The sequence below is a fragment of the Alosa alosa genome, chromosome 13 (assembly GCF_017589495.1).
Source record: "Alosa alosa isolate M-15738 ecotype Scorff River chromosome 13, AALO_Geno_1.1, whole genome shotgun sequence".
NCBI classification, from domain to species: Eukaryota; Metazoa; Chordata; class Actinopteri; order Clupeiformes; family Clupeidae; genus Alosa; species Alosa alosa.
The window spans coordinates 27,019,377-27,044,611 of record NC_063201.1 but is presented as its reverse complement, the minus strand read 5'-3'; the positions used below and the strand labels follow the sequence as shown (position 1 = coordinate 27,044,611).

Below are 25,235 nucleotides of genomic sequence, written 5' to 3'. Positions count from 1 at the left end.
ATAAGGTGCATGGTCTCAACACTGATCAAGGCACAAAACATCTAATTGGTGGAAAATTGCACTCTTTTCTGTGACACCATTTTGATGATGTCTCTTTGATCTGGCAGCCAAGTTGAAAATTAATATGAAAATCAGAAACAAATTAGAAATAGCAGATGAAAGAAGATGAAAGTGTATCAGTAAACGCTAATGCTATTTGAATGTTATTTCTCATTTTTGGATAAAAGTGTCTGATTAATGCATGAATGCAAATGTGCCTTTCAAAGTCGAATAGCATTTACATTCACCATGCCATAGCTTTATATCTTATTTGGTGCTAGGTCTCAAGTTGTTAATACACTGGTAGAAAAAGTGATGCACAGTCCACCAAAAGCCCTGAGAAATGCAACTTCCGAGCTGATTCAAATCCCAGGCCCCTTGTGGGCCAGCAAATCCCCAGGCTACTGCTTTGAAAACCCCGGCCATTAACGCGAGCTTCCTCCGCTGGACCGAAGAAAAAAGGGAAAGGAGGAAGGGAAGGGGAGGAAGAAAAAAGACAATCGAGCTCCTCTCGTTCATTCAGCTCAGCAAGCACTCACTGCACCAGCTAAGAGCTTGAAAAGGGATTTCCAGTGCCGTGTAGATTAGGCCCTAAAAGGACACACAGAGGCATAAAACAACAGAGAGGGATACCGTTGAAGAAAGACAACTGCTGTTATCTGTGGCCGTTTGTGAACACAGATGCTAGCTGCTGTGGGCGCCCAGATTTAGACAGATAATAGAGCTTAAGTGAGGGTGATGATGGGGGTGGAGGCTGAAGCTTATTATCCTCACTACCATAAAAACCATAACTAATTAGTTATACAGTATATTCTGCATAAAACAGTTTTGAATTCCTAAGAGGACTTGTGTCTGAAATATACCATCCCATGGGTACCTCTTTGGGTACCTATGCACACACTATTTGTTTTCTGGTAAAAGGTGTTGAAAAGGACCTGCAAATTCTAGCGGCCATCTGCTAGCTGAACACGCAGGTCTCTTAAAAAGAGAGGCAACTTTGAGGAGACAGTGCTGTCTTTACCCCGTGGTGTGCTTAACAACTCCTGCTTCACAGCGCCTTTTCCCTGTACACGAGTCTGCAAGGAAGGAATATGTGTAGCTTTTACATTTCAATTAGAGCGAGATGAGGACATGCTTCACTGCCACCGAACGCAGGACAAGCGCTCAGGTCTCTGAGGTACTGCCTGCCTCACTACATTAGAGTTTAGCACAGCTACCAAGAAACCCATTTTCATTTACTGGTGAGAATCTTGGCTTCACAGCACGTCCTTATGTCTTTATGACACTCCTACTGTCACAGCTACAGAAGGTGTATTGTACTCAGATATGTTCATACCTATTGGCAAATGACAAGAGGCAAGATTATTTCATATTTCTAATGTCAACCTTTTTATGTTTGTCCGGTGCAAACAGCTGATTTAGGGCAATGCCCATTTCTGTACACAGGAAATATTTCTGACAATTTTAAGTTCTTAGAGGCTCCACAAGTTTCTCCACAAATCTTCTGTTCCACTGGTCAAAAGCTTGACAAATATTGACAGACATTAAAGACAAAAATTGGGAATAAGACAACATACAATAAGATATTAAAAATGTTCTTGTCAACACCACCACATCAGCTCAGGTCTCTCTCTGTTAGACAAGCCATCTTGAGGCTGTCTTAACCTTCCATGCTTTATGATGCCTCTCATCTAATAACGACTCCGCCTGGAACCCTTGAGACTGTGCAGGGACTCTTACGTTTCAATTAGAGCAGGATCAGGACATATTCCAGCTGCAGTAAACAAGTGATGCAATCTATTCTCTCATAAGGGGGTCCCTGCAGAGTCCATTGACTGGTTTGGGTGTCATCATAGCATGGCAACATTATAGATATCAAAGGAGAGGTGTACTGAGAGTGAGAAGAGAAGTTATTACTATTAGTGTAAAAACAATGTGTATGTAAATCCATCCAATGCTTTGGCTGTTCATAAAAATGCACCTTACATAAAATGTTAAGTCATCCTCTCCAGAATGTTACATTTTGGAGACATCATTTATATTGTTTACCACATTTGTGTTACCTAATGATGATTGTCAGATGATTGGTCATATCAGATGATTACCAATTTCTGTCTAATAGTGAAGTAGGTCCTAAACGACAGTAGAAGATTTCAAATGGGTATTGTGTGCAAAAGGAGATGTACAAGCTTAGATAGTAAGACGCATATCATATCAATCCATCCATCCAACAACATTTTTTGTCTATTCACTCGTTCCGTTCGCGACGCGTAAAATCCATTTTAGATGAATGGTCTATTTTTTTCAAACGTACGCCCCACTGTCACGTCTGGTGTAGCTACTTCCATTGATTACAATGGAAGCTAATTGTTGCAGCAGACGCAACGCGAATGGAACGCTTCAGTTATGCACCTGGTGTAGCTCAGCCCTTCACAATATCACAATAAAATCACAATATATTGAATTGTAACCCATGTCTTATGTTCAGCATTCTTATGTCTCTTTGTAGAGTTGTGCACTACAGTATGTTGCTCTCTATGGCTTTTTCTCTTGCACAAACCTTCCATAGCTGTGTTTACATCATGCATGTGGCACCATGCTTAATAAAACCAAGTGGCCAAGTGAACTGATTCCCTACAGATTCCTCAATCTTATAAGCACAAAACAGTTCCTGTCCTAAGGTGCCAAAAACGCTCGGAGAAAGGAGGCTTGCAAATAAAAGAACCAAGAACCACCAAATGGCGTCTCTAATTGAAAGCCTATTTGTAATAAGTGGAAGAGAACATCCTGGGTGGCGCCGGCACACAGCTCCTATTACAGGTGATGAAAGGCTCAATTACGCAACTCAGTTTGCATTACTGAGATGATTCTATTGGGAGCAGAGATCTACAACGGGTACACTGAGGCAACTACAGCAAGCACTCTGCCGGTAGTATTTATTGATACTCTCCTCCTTAAGGACTCCTCATGCGCTGGAGCTTGAATGTCAGTCCTCATTTGTAAGCTGCTTTGGATAAAAGCACAGTATAAATGAATAAATGTAAAAGTGCACTTTAAATGCATTTTCCAAGTGAGTTTAAAGTACACTTATTCATTAAGGTTGCGTTGGATCTCTGAGGACAGGCTACCGAGCTACTTTCACATCATTGCAAAAGTCAGTTAATATAATTTGAGTATTTAAATCATCACAAAATGCATCTTATTACACACCGGTATTTAACTTCACAGCTTAATTCTAAGTACCTCAGATATCCCCTGCACCATTAACTGGATATTTATTGCATGCAGGTGTTTTATATCCCCATCAAAGTCTAAACAGTGGAGAGAGAAAAGAGCACACTCAACTGGGGAAAGTGTTGGCAGGATTTGCTCAAATAATCAACTGTTTTGCATCTTTCATGCTGGAACAGTGGATGGGGCTCTCTGAGGGGGTGACTATGGACTGCTATTTACGTCCGAGACTAAATCTCTCAGAGACAGATTCAGGTCCTTTTAAGAGTCAAGACAGGTGAAATAATTGCATGTAAAACAGCTGACTGCCAGACCAGCCAAAACAGAGCAGCATCTCAGCGGTTAAAGACGGGGAGGCAATTTAGAGTCACTACAGCAGAAATACTGAGAAAAATCAAAGACTCTTGCTGAGCTGCAGCTCATGGGAATAAATCAGTCATCAGTCTGAGAGAGGAAAACAAAATCTCAAATTCCTTCTGTACAAAATCACAGCCCTTGAGGAGAAAACCTTGAAATAACCTCTCTGTCTGTTCTGAGATATTCGGTTTGAGGAATTCCTTTCCACGACACAAACCTTTCTGTTTTCTGCAAATAAACACTTTCACGGTTCACTTCCGCTCAGTACATAGTGGAGGGGTAAGGCGAGCTTGGAAGTGATACACCTGTATTTGGGCAACCTTACAAAATGTTGTCATGTGACCCTGAATTTAATCAACATTCTATATTGTTATCTTGCTATGGAAGGAGGAAGATAACGGGATGAGCATACTGTTTTGCCTTTTTTGCCACGTCTGGTTAAATCAGTCTCATATAAAAAGGTTTAAAGGGTTTTTTATATTTTTATACTTCATCTTCTCCTGTCAGCTTGATCAATGTAATCCCTGGCATAGGCCAAGTTGAGCCATTTTGAACCATATTTTGTAGGCACACTACTAAGGTATTAACTGATGATAGCACTTACTTGAACTGTTGTAGCCATTTGTTTTATCACCGTCTCATATTGCCTTGATTCTAGTGAAATAATAGGTCATCTTACCCCACTTTCCTGTACACAAATGGACATACAGTATTTCATATTTATTACAGGGCTGGGCTGAACTTGCACAGATGCTGGTTATTCTTGCATTGCAATGCTTTTGCACACATTGTGCCTGAGTGGCCAGACTGAAGTAAATTTTACCAGAAGGCAACATATCCTGCCAGTGCCTAGTCATTGTCCATAATATTAATGAACATGTGCCACGAAGTGACTATGAAACACCACAGAACGGCCCATTTGCAGGTCAGGTCACGTCAGAAGACAGAGCCCTGACAGACTGACAGTAATGGGCCGCAGTGACGGATAGCAGCCAGGTTCATTTGCAGCCAGTCGGAGCAGCCCAATTTACACAAACAAATGCAGCCCCAGTTTGTTCTCCCCCGTACATCATGCACTCTCTCTCTCTCTCTCTCTCTCTGACTGGGCCAGGACTTGCTGGAAATCCCACCGTTCAATATTTGGTCTGCGTTCAAAGTTTATTTCCTCGACAGAGGCCCAGTGGTTGACTGGAAAAATAAACCTCTGTTTACTGACTGAGGATGTCATAAGCTTCGCTCCCGTCCCTGTCCAATATGGTGATCTGATGCAGCTAACGCCGGGTAATCCGATAAACAAAACGTGCCTTATTTACTGCAGTCTGCCAGTGTTATGTCACAAGCCAGCTGATCGGGATAGCTAATCCTCCATGCCATACATGCATATGTGCTCTGCTAATCACACAGAGGGATGTAGAGCAAATACAACCTTAACCACTGTTAATGGCTAAAGGAAATAGTGTCAAAAATACCAGTTGTACCAACTGGCTTAGCATCATGCTTGATAAGAGTATCTCTGACTTGCTGGCTGGCATGCCATATTTTCCAGGGAGAAGCTTTGAAAATGGAAAGAAAGAAAGCTTAGGCCTCAACCGGATCTGGTGGCACATCTGAAAAGAGCTGCATCCTATTAGCAATTCTGGTGAATCACTCACCAACACCCCTCCCCTCCTGTTCACGCCTGCATCGGCAATGATCATTATCATCATACGAACCATCTGATGCCCACCATCCATATACACCTGCCACACCAAAATCCAGCCAGTGTCCCAGCAATCAGCCCCTCCACTGGCATAGGGTGTGGCCCGGGCGAGCTCCCCAGAAGCTCATCAAGACTGTGTCGATGTCCAGCGAAGCTTGCAGATGGCCCAGTCACACAGCAATATCCATTTTCAGAGGAGCATTAAGGAAAGCAATCTGCGGTTCACGGCTTGATTTATCCAGGCATTCTGAGCAGCTCAATCAACCCTGTGACAGAGAGCCCTGATGAAATTTACTCAGCGTTAACCATTGTTTCACCTGGCTCCCTCAACGAGAACGCCATTTAACTTACATCGCGGCACTGTGAAAGACTGATCACTAATGACCATAACAGCTCTGCTCTTCAATTACACAATTCACCGGGCCACTTTAGAGTAGGTATTGATGGGTGATCAATGCTGGTCACAGGCATCAATCGAGCAGCCCAGTCAGCCTGGAGAGGACAGAAGACTGGGCCAAAATCCTTTTTTCAGCCTTTCCACTCAGTAGGGTATTAAGTTTCTCCTATTCCTGTGATTTGCAGAAATATAGCTCTATAATCTATAAGTTCCAACTAGTTTCTGCTATGACTCATGGCTCACAAGTGGCAGGGCAAAAAATAGCCACTAACTTGCACACCATGGTTTTCACTCATTTGTATTAGCAAAGCTATGGCTTCTGTTAACGGCATCCAGTGTTTTAGAGGAGGAAGTTATTTACTGTGCTGCACAAAGAGGCTTTAAAAATCACAGGTCTACGGGCGGGAAAAGGCTTGAGGGACACACCTTCACGCTGGTTGGTGCCTAAAGAGTGTCGTTTTCATTTTAGTGGGGACTAATAAAAGCATTCAGCGTGCTGCGCTGTGTGCACAGAGATTGTGTTGGACTAGCGTAGGTGTTTGTTGACTAGCCCCTGCGGGGCTCGCTTCAAACAGAGCAGGACAATGTGCCAATAGTGTGTGGGCTCCTGTGACATTGACCAGCCTTCCACACACACACACACACACTCAGGAGAGCTGGCCCGGAAGATCTGCCATCTTGGAGAATGAAGAGCAGTCTGACAAATAATTCATTTTTTTACATTTGTGAATATAGTAATACACAAAATTATTTGTGAATTTATTTATAAACTCTCTAATATCATTGATCTGAGTGTCGTTTTTTTTTTTTATTCGATTGAGACCACAGCTTGTAGTCACAGACATTATCATACTAAATAGCTGAGTACATATTTGCCTGGAAATCAGCCATCTATTCTTTCATGGTAAAGAGTATCAAGCTGAAAATGCTATAGCCATATATCAGCTGGTAGTACAGACAACTGAAAAAACACTGAATGTTGATGTGCTGATTATGACAGAATTAAACAGACCATTTGTAGTTTCCACATTACACATACAAAATGGCTGAAATGGCATGTTTCCTCATACAGAAATTAGAGTCTAAATCCTTGCAGGATTTACACATGTTTCTAGACTGCAAATCCAACAAACAGGTGGATTGACCATTAATGATCATTTAATGACCATTTCCCTCACATTTCCCCTCCAACCCGACTGGACACGTAGCAATTGTTCCTGATGATGTTATCTCCACAAACTGTCAGCAAGGCTCCACCATAATTCCCTCTAATTGATTCCTTATCTTGTGTCCTTTCTGACATTGATCTACAGACAGACTGGATGTGAGTGGTGGCACAGGGTAAAATGGCCTCCACAGTGCCATCCACCCATCCATTCCTCAGGGGATCCGTGCACAGGAAGCAAAAGGACGCAAGGAGGAGAGGCCAGGGGGCGGTGACTTTCACTCTCACCACCAATAGGAAAAGAATATGCCATGAGTGACAAGCCACTAGCACACATTTTTCAAATTGAGTGAAAAGGTTTCTAAATATAATCTGAGAAATGGGAATTGCATCTGTGCCTCGTCACAAGATCACAAGAAAACACAATTATTTGTATACTCCGAAAAATCAACCAAGGCAGCTGTTGGTCGGATGTTTTCTGCATTTGGTAGAGAGAAGGGGCTTGCTCTATACAGGGCAGGCAGACAAGGAGATCAACAGCAACAAGGATGTCCCTGGGGAATCTCAGGGGTTGTCTTTAAACAGCCTTTTCAAGTATTACAAACAACCTAACCCAGAGACAGAGGGCAAAGCAGCCAGGGAGAAACTAACCAATGGCAATCAAGAACAAGGACCGGAAACTCACAAGCACACGTGCTCTAACTTGTTATTCTAAATCATTTCATTTCAGATGTAATGTTTGGAGTGAAGAAGAATACTTCCCATGTATTTCCCATTTTTCCTCTCTCTCTAAAAAACACAAACTCAACATTCACTCGAGCGCAAACACAACATTTGCAACATAACAGGCCCTGCAATTTGGACACTCAAAATGTTGAATGCTGATGCAGGAGATGGCGAAGTACTACTGCCAATGTGACCTTGGCACCATTTTCACTTCCCATTCATCACACTGAGAGATGGTGAAACGTTCTGTAAGGACAGAACAAAAACATGGCTGGACTTGGAGAGTTAGACATGAAAGAGAGAGAGAGAGAGAGAGAGAGAGATGGAGGGAGGACGGACGAAGGGAGAGAGGCTGGTGGTCCAACCATTAGGTACACACGGAGAGAGCCTGGAGCCGCCTCTGTGGAAAGGACAAGCCCACTATGAGTCACGTTACCCCTGTAACAAATCTTTCAGTGTGCACTGTCACCATGGTCACACTTGAGCGGTCCACCGCCTTCACATCCACTCGGAGAGGAGGAGAGGACTTGCCACTCCGCATCCATTTGCTGCACTGAGTGACTAGCGCCTCTGAAATGAGTTGGATGAGTGTGCCATTCGACCATGGGAATAGAAATACATTACTGGGGGGAGGAGAAAAACGGAAAAAAATATTTGCCTTCTGATTACCATAACAACAGGTTCTTGGTTGATGGAAATTAAGAAGAAAAAGCAAAGAATTACTGAAAAGCCAGAATGGGTTAAATTGATTTAAAAATGTGAGTTACGGATCATAACACACAAACACAATAGGAAATGTGATTTGAATACTAATTTGTCTTCTACGGGAGCTTTGACTGATGTTACATCCAACTAGTCTTAGTAGCCTACTGAGATTCTACAAGGAGTCCTTGTCAACAGGTTAACACAAGAGTGTTGAATACAACCTTCCCTAACCATCCTCTCAACATAATAAACCAACCTCACAGCTTATTATGGTGCTTAGAAGCATTCTCTCCCAAAAGACACTGACTATACCGCAGGGATTACTGGCTGAGAGATTATGTTGCTAGGGTATGCAGACATCTATGTCGACGCACTATGCAGCTACTGCGCAATGATGTGGCTTCCCCCACCACCCTAAGTCTCCCTTCGCTCCAGCAACATCTTTTCCCCATGCATGGTGTACTGTAGAGTAAGTGGATAATATGGTTGCTCAACATGAAAGGGCTTCGGCTAGTTCGTCATGGCTGGTTCTTGCAGACACTGATTGGCGAAATATGAGAGGCCGACTAGCTGTTCATTGCAAGTTAAGCATGTATCCCTTAGCACAAAAGAAGAACAAATCAGGCAGAGCTTGCTTGATCGAAGTTGATCTATGCTAGTCATAACCACTACTGAAACTAACAGCTCCTTCGAATTCACAGATAACCAGGACCAATCTAAAAAGTGACAAAAGCTTTGATTAAGACACACATTAATATGTTGTTACAGCAAAGCATTGTCCCGTTCCATTCATTAAATTGTCATTCTTGACTTGTTGCTTAGTACCATTAAGGCCTCGTAGGCTGGCGAAAGCAATCAGATGAGGGTGGCAGAGAGAGCAACGTGTCCAAACAAATATTGATCTAATCAGCGAGCTCGCTCCCCTCTTGCCAAGTAGTCAACGTGCTCAAAGGTTCCATTCAACACCAGTAGCATCCTTTGAGGGTTCCATTCAAAACCAGCAGCATCCTTTGAGGGGAGGAGCCATATTTGAAAATCATGGAAAACTCAAATGGAAGGGTGTGAATGACTGACATCACTGGGGTAGGATTAATATCTGCTGTCAATTCAACAAGGAATTGCTCTATAATGATGAACCAAAAGAAAATCTGAGAAAATCTATAGCCAACTAATATAAATGTCTACATAAATGAAACATAAACATAGACAATGATGCAACTGAAGGATAATTAGCTGATTATGGGACGGATAAAAAAAAACAATATCAATGTTCATTGTCCTTTGTCCACAACTCACCCTTTCAATGCTTGTCCCTTTAATTGTTAGAATGTTAAGTGATTCAATTATGTAGTGTTCATGTGATGGGAAATCATTCATAAACAAAGGCTTGTTCCATTGGGAGTGTGGCTATGTTTAGTGATGCCCTGCATCAGCAAACATCAGAAAAAAAACAGATTATCAACAGAAATACATGACATCTACAGAATTCACACAGGATATTTTGTCTGTCCGTTTTTGTTTGTCTTGTCTGTATTCTGAGTTTCAACTTCTCATTCATAAACCGTACTAATAAGGAGGTGACGTGCAATAGAGGAACAGTAAAAGAGGCCTTCACAACTTCACATAGTACCACGGCTCATCCCTTCGACGTTGACGACAGATTTAATACATTCACATGTGTGAAATTATAATAAGATATGAAAATGTACAATGTACAACCTATGTCATCACCAAACGTCCAAAACGAAAGAAATATGACCGGGCCTTAACATCAGGTCCAGCTGATAAGACCACGTGATCTAATACCATTATCTGTATATTTAGATCTAACGCATAGGATATTTACAGTCGCATAAGAACACCTCTCATTTGCCCAATCCCCCTGTATGATGACGTTGAAATAGGAACGTCCGTCTACAGCAAGTTGTAGTCTTCGTGACTGCTGCAAGGTCACATTGTTCCCTGCAGATTACATCCGTGAATAGGCAACATGACATTCACATTCACAAAGAACTGCAGTAAATCGAGTTTTATTTTCCAATTGCAAATCCGTCTTCAAACATTACCCATATCGTGCGTCGTGTGTCAGGAAAGGAATATTACCGTCAAGTCAAGCATAATGTGTTCCACCCCAAGCATCACTGCCAATCGCACACTAAGGTGAATGGGCGAGGCTTTCTCGGACGTTAATCTGAATAAAACATTAATTATGGAGAATTCTGTGGCCACAAAGCCGTACAGTTTCTTAACATGTAACTCAACAGTCAGTGTGAAATAACACAGAAGTGGAAACTGCAGATAAATCTGTCAGCACCTGCAAAATTACCACAGTACACAGCAGCTGTCGGCGCGAGGTGGTATGTTTGCAGTAGTAAGCTACATTCCCCATTGGCCCTATATTACACATTGTCGAACTCCAAAGTCATACATTTGTCATCATCGGCCAAAATGGCTTCTTTGCTATACTGTGTTACATTCAATTATACAAGGAACACATCGTTTTCATGACGACGTAATGACGATACATGTAGCCTAGTCTATTTTTATCTTTAAGAAAAGCAAATGTAGCTGCGGATGGAACACGCCTGGGGGTTCTAATGCAGCAATAATCTTTCCACTGTAGACCAAACAAATATGTTTTAATCCGTGATAAGCTCATAAATGGATGATCATAATTAGCCTTCCCAAGCTCCATTCGATTAAATGGACAACATGTCACTTACCTTGGTGTGTAAGTCGTCCTCTTTATCTTTTACCCCAAAACAGTGTCTATCTTTATGCGTTGAATTGTCTCAAAATGATATTTGAGATGCGCGATTTAAAATGGTAGGGATGTCTGGACGGGTTTTGCTTAACCCTATGATGTGAACGCGATTGACGTGAGGGAGAGTGCAACCCTACTACACAGTATTCTCCTCCTCCGAGCATCCCCCCTCCTCTCTCCTCCGTGCGCGCTGCTCCAGCGTACACCATTCGCTTTGGAGAGGGGGTTCCTGCCGTTAAACTACGGAGGACATGAGGTCCGGTGGGCTGGATAGCAAAAACGAAGTGACCTTTACTAAATCACCCTCTCCCTAAATGTTGTTTTGTAGAAATCTGCTCAGAGACACAGGGGAGCGGTTGTTTTCCATAGACAACACGCACATGCACCACCCGTGTGGATGACACCATAAGTCAGTTTGTCTTAAATGAATGTAAGGTTCTGCACATATGCACCATTTAAGGACATACCCTACGTATGTGCAATGATCTGTGCACGACAGCATTCTGCTCACACGTGCTCTAGCTCGTGCTCAGGCTCGCTGTGAAAAAATAAATGGTGTTCCTGGCATGCTCCATCTTCCCATGAAGAGAATGCGCCAAAGAAACACCATACTTAATTACACCAATAGGCAAGTTCTGAGAAACTGATCTATCTTATTTCCGGCTGTATGCCTGCTTATATGTAGCATTTTACAAGTAACTCCCTGCATCAATCAAATAGCCCATGCATTAATGTCAGCAGCACTGAGATGGCAAAATGTGGAGAGTTGGAACAAACCATGTCCTCTCCCAATGAGAGGCTGCAGTAACAGTGATTTAGTGTTTTTTCCCCAACAAAATTGAATTCACATCTATTGAGCACAATGTAGTGCAAAGTATTAGCATTGAAAGACTGATGTGCATTAGCAGTGGGTACAATGGTATTCTACAGCTTCCATAAAACCCCATTCAGCTCATTGAGGGGTCATTTGAAAACCACTGGCTGGGATTGAGTGTGATTGTATGGGGCAAAGTATAGGCATTAAAACTTTGATATTAGTCGGCACAATCAATAATGAGACAAAGCCAGTAGGCTGTGAAGGTTCGAACAAAACACCATGGGTTTATCGCCACAGGAGGTCTAATGAGGCAGGAAAGAGAACATTTGATGAGAAAAATGCCACAGGGTAGACCCCAAGAGGTCTTTCAGTAAAGTTTAGCCTTAGAAAATATAGAACTTAAAACTAAACTATTTTAATATGAAAGTTAATTGAATATTATCAACTGAGAATACAAAATGGGTGCTTTTATTGATTTGCCTGGGCCTCCAGACGAACCTGTTAGCAAATATGACTTTTGCTCTGCAGGTCCATCTGGAAAGGGACCACCATTGACTGCCGTTTCCGAACTTTACTGCTTCCATAGACAGAAGTGAAATTTTACTTAAATTTGTGCATTAAGGTCTTACCAAATCGTTTCAGATGTGCAGCAAACATAGCAAACACAGACGCTACTGTTCTTAATGCACACTGGAACATGAGTGGTCTGACTTGTTGTTACAGCTTACTGTGGTCTCCCAGCATGTTGCACCTACACACACACACACACACACACACAGTTAGACCTTAAAGTTAGGCCTGCCCTTACAAAAAAAACATTACTGCAAACCAGGGTAAGTGAGCTCAGAGTTGGTAAACCTTCATCTAGCAAAACAAAAAGGCACGCAGATCTTGTTTTAGTGAGGCTTACCACTTATTATGACTGCCGCTAGGGTAGCTAGCGTAGCGGTCATATAGGGATTGTCAAAGTTGTTTTTTTTTCAACTTCCTACATGTTTGGTCAACGATACCCGGGACACCGAAACACCGGAGCAGATGAAACTTGGTGGGCATGTAGTAGCCCCACTTTTTAGCTACGCTGAGCGAAGAGTTGCTGGTAGAGGATGATGAGGAAAGGGGCTACAAGGCAGGACTGTCTCTCACACTCTCTCTCTCTCTCACACACACAAATACACACACACGCACACATATAAACACATATGTGCACACACACATGCACACATGCACACACACGTAAGCACACACACTCACATCCACACGCACAGACACACACGCATGCACACACACACACATCAACACACACCAACCTGGACACACACAAACACACACATAAACACACAAACAGGCACGCACACACTCACACACAAACACACTCACGTACACACACGCACATAAACACAGGCACACACACACACACACACACATACAGGCAGGCACATACAAGCATACACAAAAGTTGTAAGTGTAGGGGATGGAGTAGATTAGAGCTATTAGGCATTTTCCAAACTATCTGTATCAGCAATTATAATGGCCGATAAATAATTGAAAATTGACCATCGATGAGCCAATGGCAGTCCAGTAGCTCCGCGCAGGCAGACATAGGCCTACTCCGTCAACTTCAGCTCACGGCTCCATAGAAATGCATTGGGAGCTGTGATTTTTGTCCGTTTTTATGGGATTTTATAGTGATGTGAGTTGAAAAGGATGGCCAAATGATGTGTGGGATTAACGCAACACAGAATAATGGCTTTCAATCTTGAGATCTTGCTCTCTGTAATTATGTTAAATTAGATTAAATTCTCAAATGTTTTCATCTTTTGGATGTATAATGCACTTCCATGTCATAAATTCTAGAGGCGAGGCCTTTACAGTGGCAAGAAAAAGTATGTGAACCCATGCTTGACTAAAAAGAGCAATTTTGGAAATTGATCTTAATGCCTTAATTAAAAAATTGAGGAAAAATCTAACCTTTAAGGACACCAATTTTCTTTGTGAATGAATAATGTATCGTAAATAAATAAATGTTCTTCTTTAAAATACAATAGGCATAAGTATTGTATAGGCTATGAACCCCTATGTTAATTTCCCATAGAGACAGGTAGATTTTTATTTTTAAAGGCCAGTTATTTCATGGAAGTTCCCCTGTCCTTTGGAATTAAAATAGCCCCATGTCACATACCCGTCACCATACCTAGAGATTGGCATGGTTTTATTTCAGTTAGTCTATTAACTGGTTTGATTTGCATTAAGCTCAATGTGCTTGTTAAAAATTACTATCGGCCGATATATCTGTTATCAGTTTTTGAAAAATTCAAATATTGAATTCGGTATCGGCCTTCAAAAGTCCATATCGGTCAGGCTCCATGGAGACAAATTGACACATGCATCCACAGGCACACACAGGCACGCACAAACTCACACACACACACACAGGTCCGCACATACAAGCATACACAAAAGTTGCAAGAGTAGGGGATGGAGTAGGAGTAGGAGATGGAAACAAATTGACGAGCGTGATTTATTTTTGCGGAGAGGATGTACAGGACTGAGCGGCGGTGATATTTTGTAATGCTATACGGTACATCTAGTACTAAGCGAATTTGACAGTGAACCACGCATTAGGAATACCCTTCAGGTCAGTGATTGGGGTAAATGGAAATGACACTCCTTCTGTGCTCCTGAAGCAATGTTTACAGCAGTAGGAGATATTTCAGGCTTTTTTAGTGCACATTCTAAATGGGCTGGTAGAGGACTGTGAGGAGCAACTTTAAAGGCATCCTATGCGAGATATTTACCTTAATATAAACAATATGAAATAAACAAACTAAATATAAACTGCCTTTGAAGTCATTTTGTTGGGAAACTTGAAACGGGGAGAATGGCACACGTTCCCAGCTGTACCCGTCTATGGAGAACCAGCCATGCAACTGCGCTCTTTGTGGTAATCGCGCAATTGCCTACTATTTCTATGAAAAATCGTGTAATGTTAGCTTGTCAGTCGACATGGCTCTTCGGAAATATTTGCGGGCTTGTAAACAAATCCACATCAACTGTGTCCAGGGAAAGCTGAGCAAGCCACGAGTGGTATTTACGAAAGTGGTGTAAAATACAAATACTCCACAACTGTAGGGGAACCCCTTTATAAAAAAAAATGCCTGTAACAAACAGTGTTGGTACGAAATTGCAGACTGTACCTTTAAAACCCTTTTGAAGATTAATTCTGATAACATTCTGCATGGAATTCAACAGACAGCAGCCTATAGTCACCTGGAACTGAGCTGTATGTGTCACGGACAGAAGACGACCCAAGAGCGCAAGTTCAAATTCAGAGTCTTTTTATTGAAGGGTTCAGGGGGGGGAAGAGGAGTGAGAATCGTGAGGTCTTGGAGGTTCCGGTTCCAGGGGTGCTAGGAGTGCCAGGGGTGTCAGGGGTTCCAGGGGTTCTGGGGTTTCTCAGGGTCCTGTGGGTTACCTGGGCTCCGGGGGTCACCAAGTTTCCGGGGGGTTCCAGTCCAAGGTGCTGAGTGTGTGTGTCCCCAGTGATCGAGCGGCGTCTCGGGATGAGGGTGGTGACGCGTCTGGGCTTGCTCGTCTGGTGGTCGGAGGCCTGGGGGAACACACACACAACAGCAAGATGAACAGCAGGCAGTAGTACAGACCAGGGCTAGGCACTAAACGTGGTGAGAGACAGAAGGCAGATTCGAGTTACCGGGGGGGCTGAAGATCGGAGAGTAATCGAGAAGATCCGGAAGGCAGGTCGGGATAACCGGGGCAGTAGAACAGGAAGGCAGTCAAGAATGGATCCGAATCACAGGTAGGAGGGAGGGAGGGAGGCAGGCAGGCTACTGGTCCAGGTTTGAAGACGATCTGACAGGGCTTGGCTGAAAAACAGGGCTTTATATACTGGGAGAGGTTAGTGGAGAAATGCAGTGCAGCTGGCAGAGTAATTAGAGCAGAGTGGGGCAAGGTGAGGATGGTGAGTGGGAAATGCAGCGCAGCTGGCCAGGTAACAAGAGCAGAGCAGGGCGGAGCCAGGTGGAGCTCGTTAGGCAGAGTAGAGAGAGAGTGAGCAGAGTGGCAGAGAATTGAATTCAATTAAGGTTGTTACCAGGGAGAGAGAATGCTCATGACATGTATGTACATACGTTTTTTGGGAACAGATACCCCATCCTGATCAGTAGGCTACTGCTGATGTGCATAACATTTTGAGATGACCCAGAATGTCAGAGAAATTAAAATAATTATATAGCCAATTGAATAACACATTCAATATGACTTTTTTGTATTTAAAGGTGCCAGTCTGTATTCATATCCTGTTACAAATTGACATTTGAGGAACATATTTGAGTATATAAAAAGGAACTTTGATAGTTTTGGCAAACGGGCAAAGATTTGACTGGCAATTAGCAATTTACTTCTTTTTTTTAATACAGCGTTGCAATTCATATATACAACAGTAGGTGGAGTCGCCGAAAATGTTTTGACACTCCATTAGCCTTCATGATTAGACTATTAAGAACAAATATAAGAAACAACACTTAATCCATCTTAGCGTCCCCTGAAATTGAGACGTTTTGCATTCACATCGACAATTAAATATGTTGCTCACTTTAAAATGTCTAAAATTAAATTAAGACTGCTGGTCAGTTAAATCAGGTGAAATATTTAGGCCTACGCCAAATGATATCAATCTACAGGTAAGCGTGGGCTATGGTAGACCTACGGTTTTGTTTTAAAGTTGCTTTTGTTGTTTGATTTAATATTTAATTCAGCTTAATTCAGACACACAATAAAGCTAGTTTTGTCATATCTGACATTTCAAAATAGGAACCGTCACTCCTAAATATAGTAGCCTGATGAACCAATCACTGTCTGTCACATCATGAATCATCTGCTCAAAATTACCTTCCTGAAAATGGTAATCTTGAGGAAAAAATCATATTCTTTTATAGATCCACTTCCACTGTCACCTAATTGGCCGTCCTCGGCACGCGCACACGCAGTTGATTGCTGCCTCCAGTATGCGCGAGCCTCAATTTCAACCAAACCGGTCTCTCGCTTCTATAGTAGCTTGTAGTCTACTCGCATGTCTATAAGGTGTTGTGGCGAGAATGAAAACGCTCTTTAACCTTTAAGTGATGTCCATCACATCACACTAGGTCTGGTGGACAATTGGACCGATTCCTGATGACCGTCAAGACGCTTTGTGTGATAAAAATGCTGTTTTGCTTACTGAAAACAAAGGAGTAGGAACATGTTACTACGAGACAACCGCAGAAATGCGGACAGTCTTTAAAAACCAAAACACGGGTTTGGATTGCCATGATCGGCAACGGCATGGACGTTCTGTGGAGGATTTTTGCAGCTTTAAGCTTCGATTGTTTTAAAAGCTCGCCGTCAAAGAGGTGCGTAATTTGAACATGTTAATTGCCTATAATACATTGACCTGAATTCATCGTGTTTTATTTAACGTTATATTTAACCAGAATGTATCAGTGGTGTCATGGTTTTAGTCATTTCTCCCTTCTTTTAGTTGCTATGGTGATATCAGGTTTGAAGATGGTAATAGCTCAAATGCGTGGCTTGCATTGTTATGAGCGTCTGCGTGGAGGCGTTCATGCAATAAAAACCTGACCTACAAAAACACCGAAAGCGCTTCATATTTTAGCTCACTCCAGCTTACTCCATCACTATTCAGATTTACAAAGAAACACTATCTCAAACCTCTCATTATATAACCCAACAAGAGTGCCACAATCATGAGATGCTGTTTCTGTGGCATGGTCTCCCTCCAGGTATTCAGTGCCCCTGTTTTAGTATGCCCCTGCTTACAACTGTCCTGCTTTTTCCTGGTCTAGGTCTTCAACAAAGCTTGGCTCGAGCCACCCAGCCAGCATGGAAAGCAGCTCACTGACGGGCAGCATTTCGCTGAGCTCCGACTTGCCCCACTGCCAGTGCTGCATCTCCTACGAAGCCCGTCTGAAGCGCCTCTCCTGCGGGCACCTCTACTGCAGCCCCTGCTCGGACCACATCGTCAACCTGGCCTTCGAGGACATCGAGGGCCTCTCCGAGTACCCATGCCCCATATGCAAGTCCCTACGCCACCTGGGCGGACTGGTACACTCTCAGAGCTACATCAGCGCAACCCACTGCTCTCCTTTTGATGCACACAAGCACCAGGTGGCAGATGAGAAGATGATCCAGTGGGATTAGGACTGATTGGGCGAGACAGACAGCTCATTTTATCATAGAGGACATCATGTGTGAGCCTATGTACAAAAAAAGGCTGGGGCCTGGTTATAAGCTCTTAAGATAATTGCATATCAGTGTTGTAGTGATGTGAGAGTTCACATGACTCCTTGTGTCGCCTCCTTCCACATCTGTCCCCTGATGTGCCAAACTTTATCAAAAAGCAGCATTGCCTCTAGATGTGCTTGCACAGTATGTATTAAATGGTTTAGTATATTACTATTAGTATATACTATTTTTATTTATGTGGACATACACAGCAGATATGTGAAGGTCTATATTTGCACCATGAATAATTGTAAAGGGCGCTGTATGTTCTGTATATATTTATCATATTTTAAATGTTATTGTTAAATAATTTTATGCAACAGTGTCGTGATGCCCGTCATGTAGTAATTCAATGGCATTTTAGACTATTTTCTTAAGAAATAAAATGTATTACATATTTCACTCTGTACGCAATTGTTTTGTATCAAATATCACATCAATTGAAACAGACGTAATAGGCATGTAAAATTATCTAAGGTTTAGATTTATTCATCTACTTCAAAACATGCTATTGAATGTCCATACAAAAAAATACAGAATGCTAGAAAATAGATACATCAATCATCCCAACAATTACAAAAACTGAACAGTAATATGAAATTCCAGACATCAGTCATCATACCTTGAACCACAACTTCTCATAGTTGAGCCACCACTCATGCAGACAGACTTCCTGAAACCTACAGTTCGCTCCATGGTGAGGTCTGAACAAAAGCACTAGAGTGAAATCCAAAGAGTACATTTAACCACAGAGGCAGCATCTCATGCCAACAATACTTACAAAAAAACTCAATGATCAAAGTATAAAACAAATACTTAACATGAGCAGTACCTTATTCCTTGCTAGGGTAGGCTAAATGTAAGCATAGTGTGATTACACATATTTCTCCTGAAATATTGCTTTCAAGATGCCATCACAGAAGGTCTCTGTTTTGTTTTGTTTTGTATGCTGGTTTGGGTTTTGAGAGCGATTGCACTTATTTTGAAGATTACCAAGCCACAGTTATGCCAAGAGATCTTAGGGCATTTCCTTTCTCTACCAAGTTCATGTTTCTTGTTCTATCAAATGAATGCATTTATTGCTACATGAATACAGGTAGAACTGATGACACAAGAGTTCTCAACATTTTCCCCCCCAGAGTCACAGTATCAGGCGTGGTGTGACCTCTAGTGAGTAACACATTTGACTCCCACTGAGGCTGTCTTCTGATCTCACTCACCATGACCTCAGTCAGTCAGCAGTCAGCTCTCTCTGCCTTCAGGCCCTCTAAAAAAAGCTCGAGGACTTTGTGTATCTCACTCTGGCAGTGACGCACTTTGAAAGACAGCCAGGGAGAAAACCCTAGAAGACATACTTCAGGACAGCTTCCTGCCCTTCTGGCGAATGTTCCAGATTCAAATAGGGAAAGAGGGATAGAGAAAAGAGAGAGACAGAGAGAGAAAAGAGAGAGGAGAGACAAACACCTCTCGGAATGGCACCCTTGCTGGGTCATAAGGGAATTACTCAGCTGCTGTGCCCTAGAAACACAGCGCAGACGTACCGTTCTAACTGAAGCCATTAACTCTAGCCAAGCAGCATCTACCAAAAGGAAAACAAACCAGTGCTTTATCCTCCCGCTCTCCACTTCATATGCACAACAGGTCTGAGGCCTGCACTACGTCAGGGTGATTCATCAGAACAGATAACTTTCTGAGGAGACTGGTTCACTGAGCAGCCGCCGTAAGGTTATTTCCAGTCAAATTCCAGTGAAGGAATAGAAATTCACGGACTTTCCACTTAAAGGTGCTCTCCCCAACCTCCTGAACTGGACTAGCTGCTTGAGAATGAAACCAAAAACCAAATCTCTTGTAAATCGTTAGGAAATATGAGGAACCAGGAAATTGTGCTACACTGTGCGCTTTGAAGATAAAGATACTCATCAGTATAATTACTCATTATATGATTGAGAATGAACACTTTTCTAATATTTATATGAAAAATAGTACAAATAATAAAACCACCTCTACCATTATACAGTATGTTTATAGCAAACCCCACAGCATCAAAGCCTCCATGGCCCTCAGAACTTAAATAATTCACTGCCAGAGGGAGAAAATAAAATGTAGGAATGGAAGGAATTTAGGCCAGCAAGACACAGACTCACTATCAACATGCCACTAGCCATTCTGCTGTGTCACTCTCACTGGACATGCTCGATATTCAGCTGCAATACTAAATATACAACTCATTTTGTACCATTTTGAAAGCATAATAATTAAAACATGCATATTTCAACAACACAACCGTGTCCGTACCAAAATATTGCTATGGCCTAAATTAGCATATTTTTTTTTTTTTTTGGAGAGAAAAAAAAAATAAGAAAATGCATTTATCCTACCCTAAGTGCCTTTACATCATGTTATATATGTGATTGAGGAGACCTACGTCCTCTAGTGTTCACTTTGAGAAGCACTTGTAAATTCATTCACTATTTCAAGTGTTCAATAGCCCACTCTCTACTATGTGGTATGGAAATGAATATGGTGACATGAATCATTCTTGCTACTTCACTAGGACTCTTAAACATATTGTGCTTCAATACAGGAACACACACATGCGTTCTAAATACACTGAGATCATGTGCTTCAGAGCAATCTCACAAAGAGCACTGGACAACTAGATTATACTCACCCACTAGCAAAACTACATTTGGCATTGATTCTTGAGACAGGAACAGCAGGACCTTAAAGCGTTCTGCTGTGTGCTCTATTTTAAACAGTCTTTGTCATTCATTTATAACACAGAATTTGAAAAGGCAACAGTTGAAAATATGTGAATAAATTAGTGCTGTATACTGCTGCCATGTAATACTGGATGAGACAGTATGATGTTGTCCAGATACACCCAAACAGTCGGAGCTCTCTTGTGCTATTTATCATGACCTTCTGCATAGCTGGTGGTGGTGGCAGACTTTGACACGCGGATGATGTGAGGTCTGCCTCACTCGGCTCCCAAAAGAAAAGGTAAATCCATGAGTCACCCAGTAGGTCTGGGAGCGGCCATTTTGTTTTGTGTGTTTGAGACAGACAGGAGGCAGTGTGGGATACCTATCCATTTATTCACCACATAGTGCACTATAACAAATAACTTCAGTGGTCATTCTCTATAGAGTGCACTGTCTAGTGAAGGAGTGGATGTTGTGAACGCAGGGCTAAACGGAGTCCTGAGAGCGTGGTGGTCACTGCAGAGAGCTGCCGGAGATCCCAGACGAGCCTCCACTGCTGCTGCTGCTCCTGCTCCTGGACGGCTTGCTGTGCGGGGCTGCAATGTAGCGCTGCGCCGGACGGTTGTCGGGCTGGTGGCCGAAGAGGAAGGTGTGTTTCGGTCCATCCCTTCCAGCAGGTCGAGGCTGGGGGCTGGTGTTGGTTGCGGGGGGCCTCGAGGCGGCTTTGGGCGGGGTGGCGGGGCGGGCACTGGCTCTGGCGGCGGGAGGCTGGTGGGAGGTGGACCTGGACGAGGGGAAGAGGAACGTGCCGTTGTTGGCGTTCTGGTTGAGGTTGGAGTCGGAGCGGCGAGATTCCCGCCTGATGTGCAGAGTGTCAGAGGTCCGGGAGGACGAAGGGGAGGAGGACGAGGAGGAGCAGGACGAAGAGGACGAGGTGGAGGCCTGGGCCAGTTTCTCACGCAGCTGCTGCACCTCCCAGGCCAGCTGCTCCACCGGATGGAGCATGGACGATGGCATAGGGTGGGTGAAGGCCTGGGAACACAGTTCATGGGCAAACTCAAAACAATGCAGAAATAAATATTGGAAATCCATTAAGATTTGTTATAATGATGGCACCATAAGAGACATACACATCCAATAAACAGACAAAAATCTATCTCTGAGTGGACATCAAGAGGTCATTATTTTGGTCTTATTTTAGGTCATTATTTCAGAGTATAAACATTCCCATATGCTGTTGAAACAGCCAGTGGATAATGACAAGAGGCTTTGCAAGAGGCATGTCAGTCTTGGGTGAGGTCATTTACCTGTGCATGGAGCGCCCCCCTGAGGTAGCAGTCCCTCCACACCTTGACGCAGGGCCCCAGCAGGAGGGGCAGCAGGGGCTCGTGGGGCTCAGGGCTGGCCTCGGACAGCGAGCAGGCCCGCAGCAGGCGCTCCAGGCCGGGCAGCATCTCGGCCGACGGGGCCCTCCGGTGGCTCTTCCGGTAAGAGCCCGAGCCGGTGCCGCTCCGCCACGGCAGCAGGTTGGACGGCGACGAGAAGGAGCCCCGGGACAGCAGGAACACCGAGCCGGCCATGCCATCCACGTGCTGTGGACAGAGGAGAGGGAGAGGAGGATGAGAGAGAGTGAGGAGAGAGAGAGAGAGAGGAGAGAGAGAGAGAGGATGATTGAGGAGGAGAGGTAAGAGAAGGTAGAGGATAAAGGAGATGAGAAAGCATGAAAAGTGAGGAGAGAAAGAAGAGGAAAGAAAGACAGACATTAAAAAGGAACAGAGGGCAGAGATAAGAGGAGGCAGACAGAGAATAGCAGAGTGAAAAGAGACATGGAAAAGTGTGGAAGACGCAGACACATTCAGACACACAACAAAGATAGAGAGAATGAGAGAGAGCGAGAGACAGACAGACAGACAGAAAGAGAGACAGAGAGAGAGAGAGAGAGAGAGAGAGAGAGAGAGAGACAGAGAGAGAATGAGAGAGAGCGAGAGACAGACAGACAGAAAGAGAGACAGAGAGAGAGAGAGAGGATGATTGAGGAGGAGAGGTAAGAGAAGGTAGAGGATAAAGGAGATGAGAAAGCATGAAAAGTGAGGAGAGAAAGAAGAGGAAAGAAAGACAGACATTAAAAAGGAACAGAGGGCAGAGATAAGAGGAGGCAGACAGAGAATAGCAGAGTGAAAAGAGACATGGAAAAGTGTGGAAGACGCAGACACATTCAGACACACAACAAAGATAGAGAGAATGAGAGAGAGCGAGAGACAGACAGACAGACAGAAAGAGAGACAGACAGACAGACAGACAGACAGACAGACAGACAGACAGACAGACAGACAGACAGACAGACAGACAGACAGACAGACAGACAGACAGACAGACAGACAGACAGACAGACAGACAGACAGACAGACAGACAGACAGACAGACAGACAGACAGACAGACAGACAGACAGAAAGAGAGACAGAGAGGACAGAGAGCACGAGGAGATAGAGTGAGGAGGGAGGAGGAGGAGAGAGAGGAGGAGGAGGAGAGAGGAGGAGATGGGGAGAGAGAGAGTAGGAGATGGGGAGAGAGAGTGAGGAGAGAGGAGGAGATGGGGAGAGAGAGAGGAGGAGGGAGGAGGAGGTGGAGGAGATGACGGAGGAGGAGGAGAGGTTGAGGAGAGAGATGACGGTTAGAGGGAAGCATTTGAATACTTGGGTAAGATACATATGGCAAAGTGTAAACACAGACTCACAATTACATGCATTCTCATGTGGGATCATTACCCAAGTCTACAAGCAGACACATCAGCTGCTAAAGAGTATGTTCATCATCATCATCATCATCACAGACACACACACACACACACACACACACACACACACACACACACACAATCATCCACACAAAGCATCAGCACCAAAGTCCCACTGCATCTCCCTGAGGGTGCATTCATCATCTACACATCAGCTCTGAAGCACACACACCCATCCTGAAATACTCATCATTCAGATGGACATAATCTGAGGGTGAGGATCTCACATCTATCTATTCACGGTAGATTTGTTTGATTACTACAGCTTCCTATTCCAACACTGCCACCTGTCTATACTATCCACACACAATCTCTCTTTCTCTCAGTCCTTCTCTCTCTCTCTCTCTTCTTCCTCTTTCTCACCTCCTCCTTGTCGCTGTCTCTGTGGTAGTTGATGCGGCTGAGGAAGCGGTGGCCGGCCATGATCCACTCTTTCTGGACCAGGGCCTGGAAGCCAGGCACCGTCCGACAGTGCGGGTCGCACATCACCTGCACCAGGCTGGACACCACACAGTTCATGTCCCGATCTTCAGGCTCTGCAGACCAGACCAGGACAATCAAGAGGGGTCAGAGACAAGGCATCCTGCCCATTCCAATCTAACTTTACATGCAAGTGCATAAGGGGGAATTCTGGCTCACCCTTCAGAGTATTATGCAACATATAATGTGTATTGCAACAGATAAAATGTATTATTAGCCATCTCACATTAATGACTAATTATGAACACATGAACAAATTATTAGCCTCCTACAGATGTTGCTCATTTCCTGCTTGTTATCACAGCACCATCTCATGTTTCCATTTAGAATGTTCTGTTGCACCATTTTATATCAAGTTACGATTTCAAGAACTCGTACACATTTACACTGACATTTAGACATTTAGACAGAGCCAGTCTGATTAACAATGGCTGTTTCTTGTAAAATTAATAAACGGCATGAATATTATTTCTAGTTATCAGTGTGTTCAAAGTGGAGTCATAATGCAGGTCTCTTGTCAACACTAGGACTACTGAACACACCCTTGTTACTGAAATAACCATGCTCTACAAATGATCATCAAGCAGAGAGATACTGTAGTGAGAGAGAGAGAGAGAGAATATGAAACAGCACATGTGCACTGGTCTAGTGGGTAGCTATATTTGTCTCTAAATGTAGAACTAATTTTTGCTTTTGTTTTCAGACTCAGGGCAGCTCCACTGGATTGCACACACAGTACGAAGAAAAGGAACAATGGTTCTGCAGTGTGTCTGTCGCTCCAGAAGGCCCACAAAAACTGAGAACAATATGTGGACGAATAAAAATGGGGCGCAGAGCAATATATTTTCATGGGGTCCTAAATTCTTATGTGCACACATGACTTAAGGGGTTTGACATAACAGAAGTACTGAAGCAAAGTGAGGGCCGTAAAGATTGTGGGAATGACTAAGGAATGAAACCACCAATCAAAACAAAATAGCTTAACATTTGGTAAACAGGCAGACTACTGAAATGTTTTTTCTGTATTTCTGTCCTTCTGCGCCCTCTTGTGGTCACAT

General features: G+C 43.4%; 2 protein-coding genes across 2 annotated transcripts in view; both read right to left on the bottom strand.

Moving 5' to 3' along the window:
* The window catches only part of sv2a (synaptic vesicle glycoprotein 2A), a 32,558-nt gene extending 21,312 nt beyond the window's left edge, over positions 1-11,246 (bottom strand). Inside the window, exon 1 of the mRNA XM_048260929.1 lies at positions 11,043-11,246. The gene's annotated coding sequence lies outside the window, so the exon portion shown is untranslated. The remainder of the gene's footprint in view (positions 1-11,042) is intronic.
* Positions 11,247-18,660: 7,414 nt separating this feature from the next.
* mtmr11 (myotubularin related protein 11) overlaps positions 18,661-25,235 on the bottom strand; it is a 28,928-nt gene continuing 22,353 nt past the window's right edge. The window contains exons 13-15 of the mRNA XM_048261937.1: positions 24,061-24,233; positions 22,210-22,551; positions 18,661-21,934 (exon numbers count right to left, since the gene is read on the bottom strand). Of these exons, the coding sequence (XP_048117894.1) occupies positions 21,416-21,934; positions 22,210-22,551; positions 24,061-24,233 (1,034 nt within the window). The 3' untranslated portion in view covers positions 18,661-21,415. The remainder of the gene's footprint in view (positions 21,935-22,209; positions 22,552-24,060; positions 24,234-25,235) is intronic.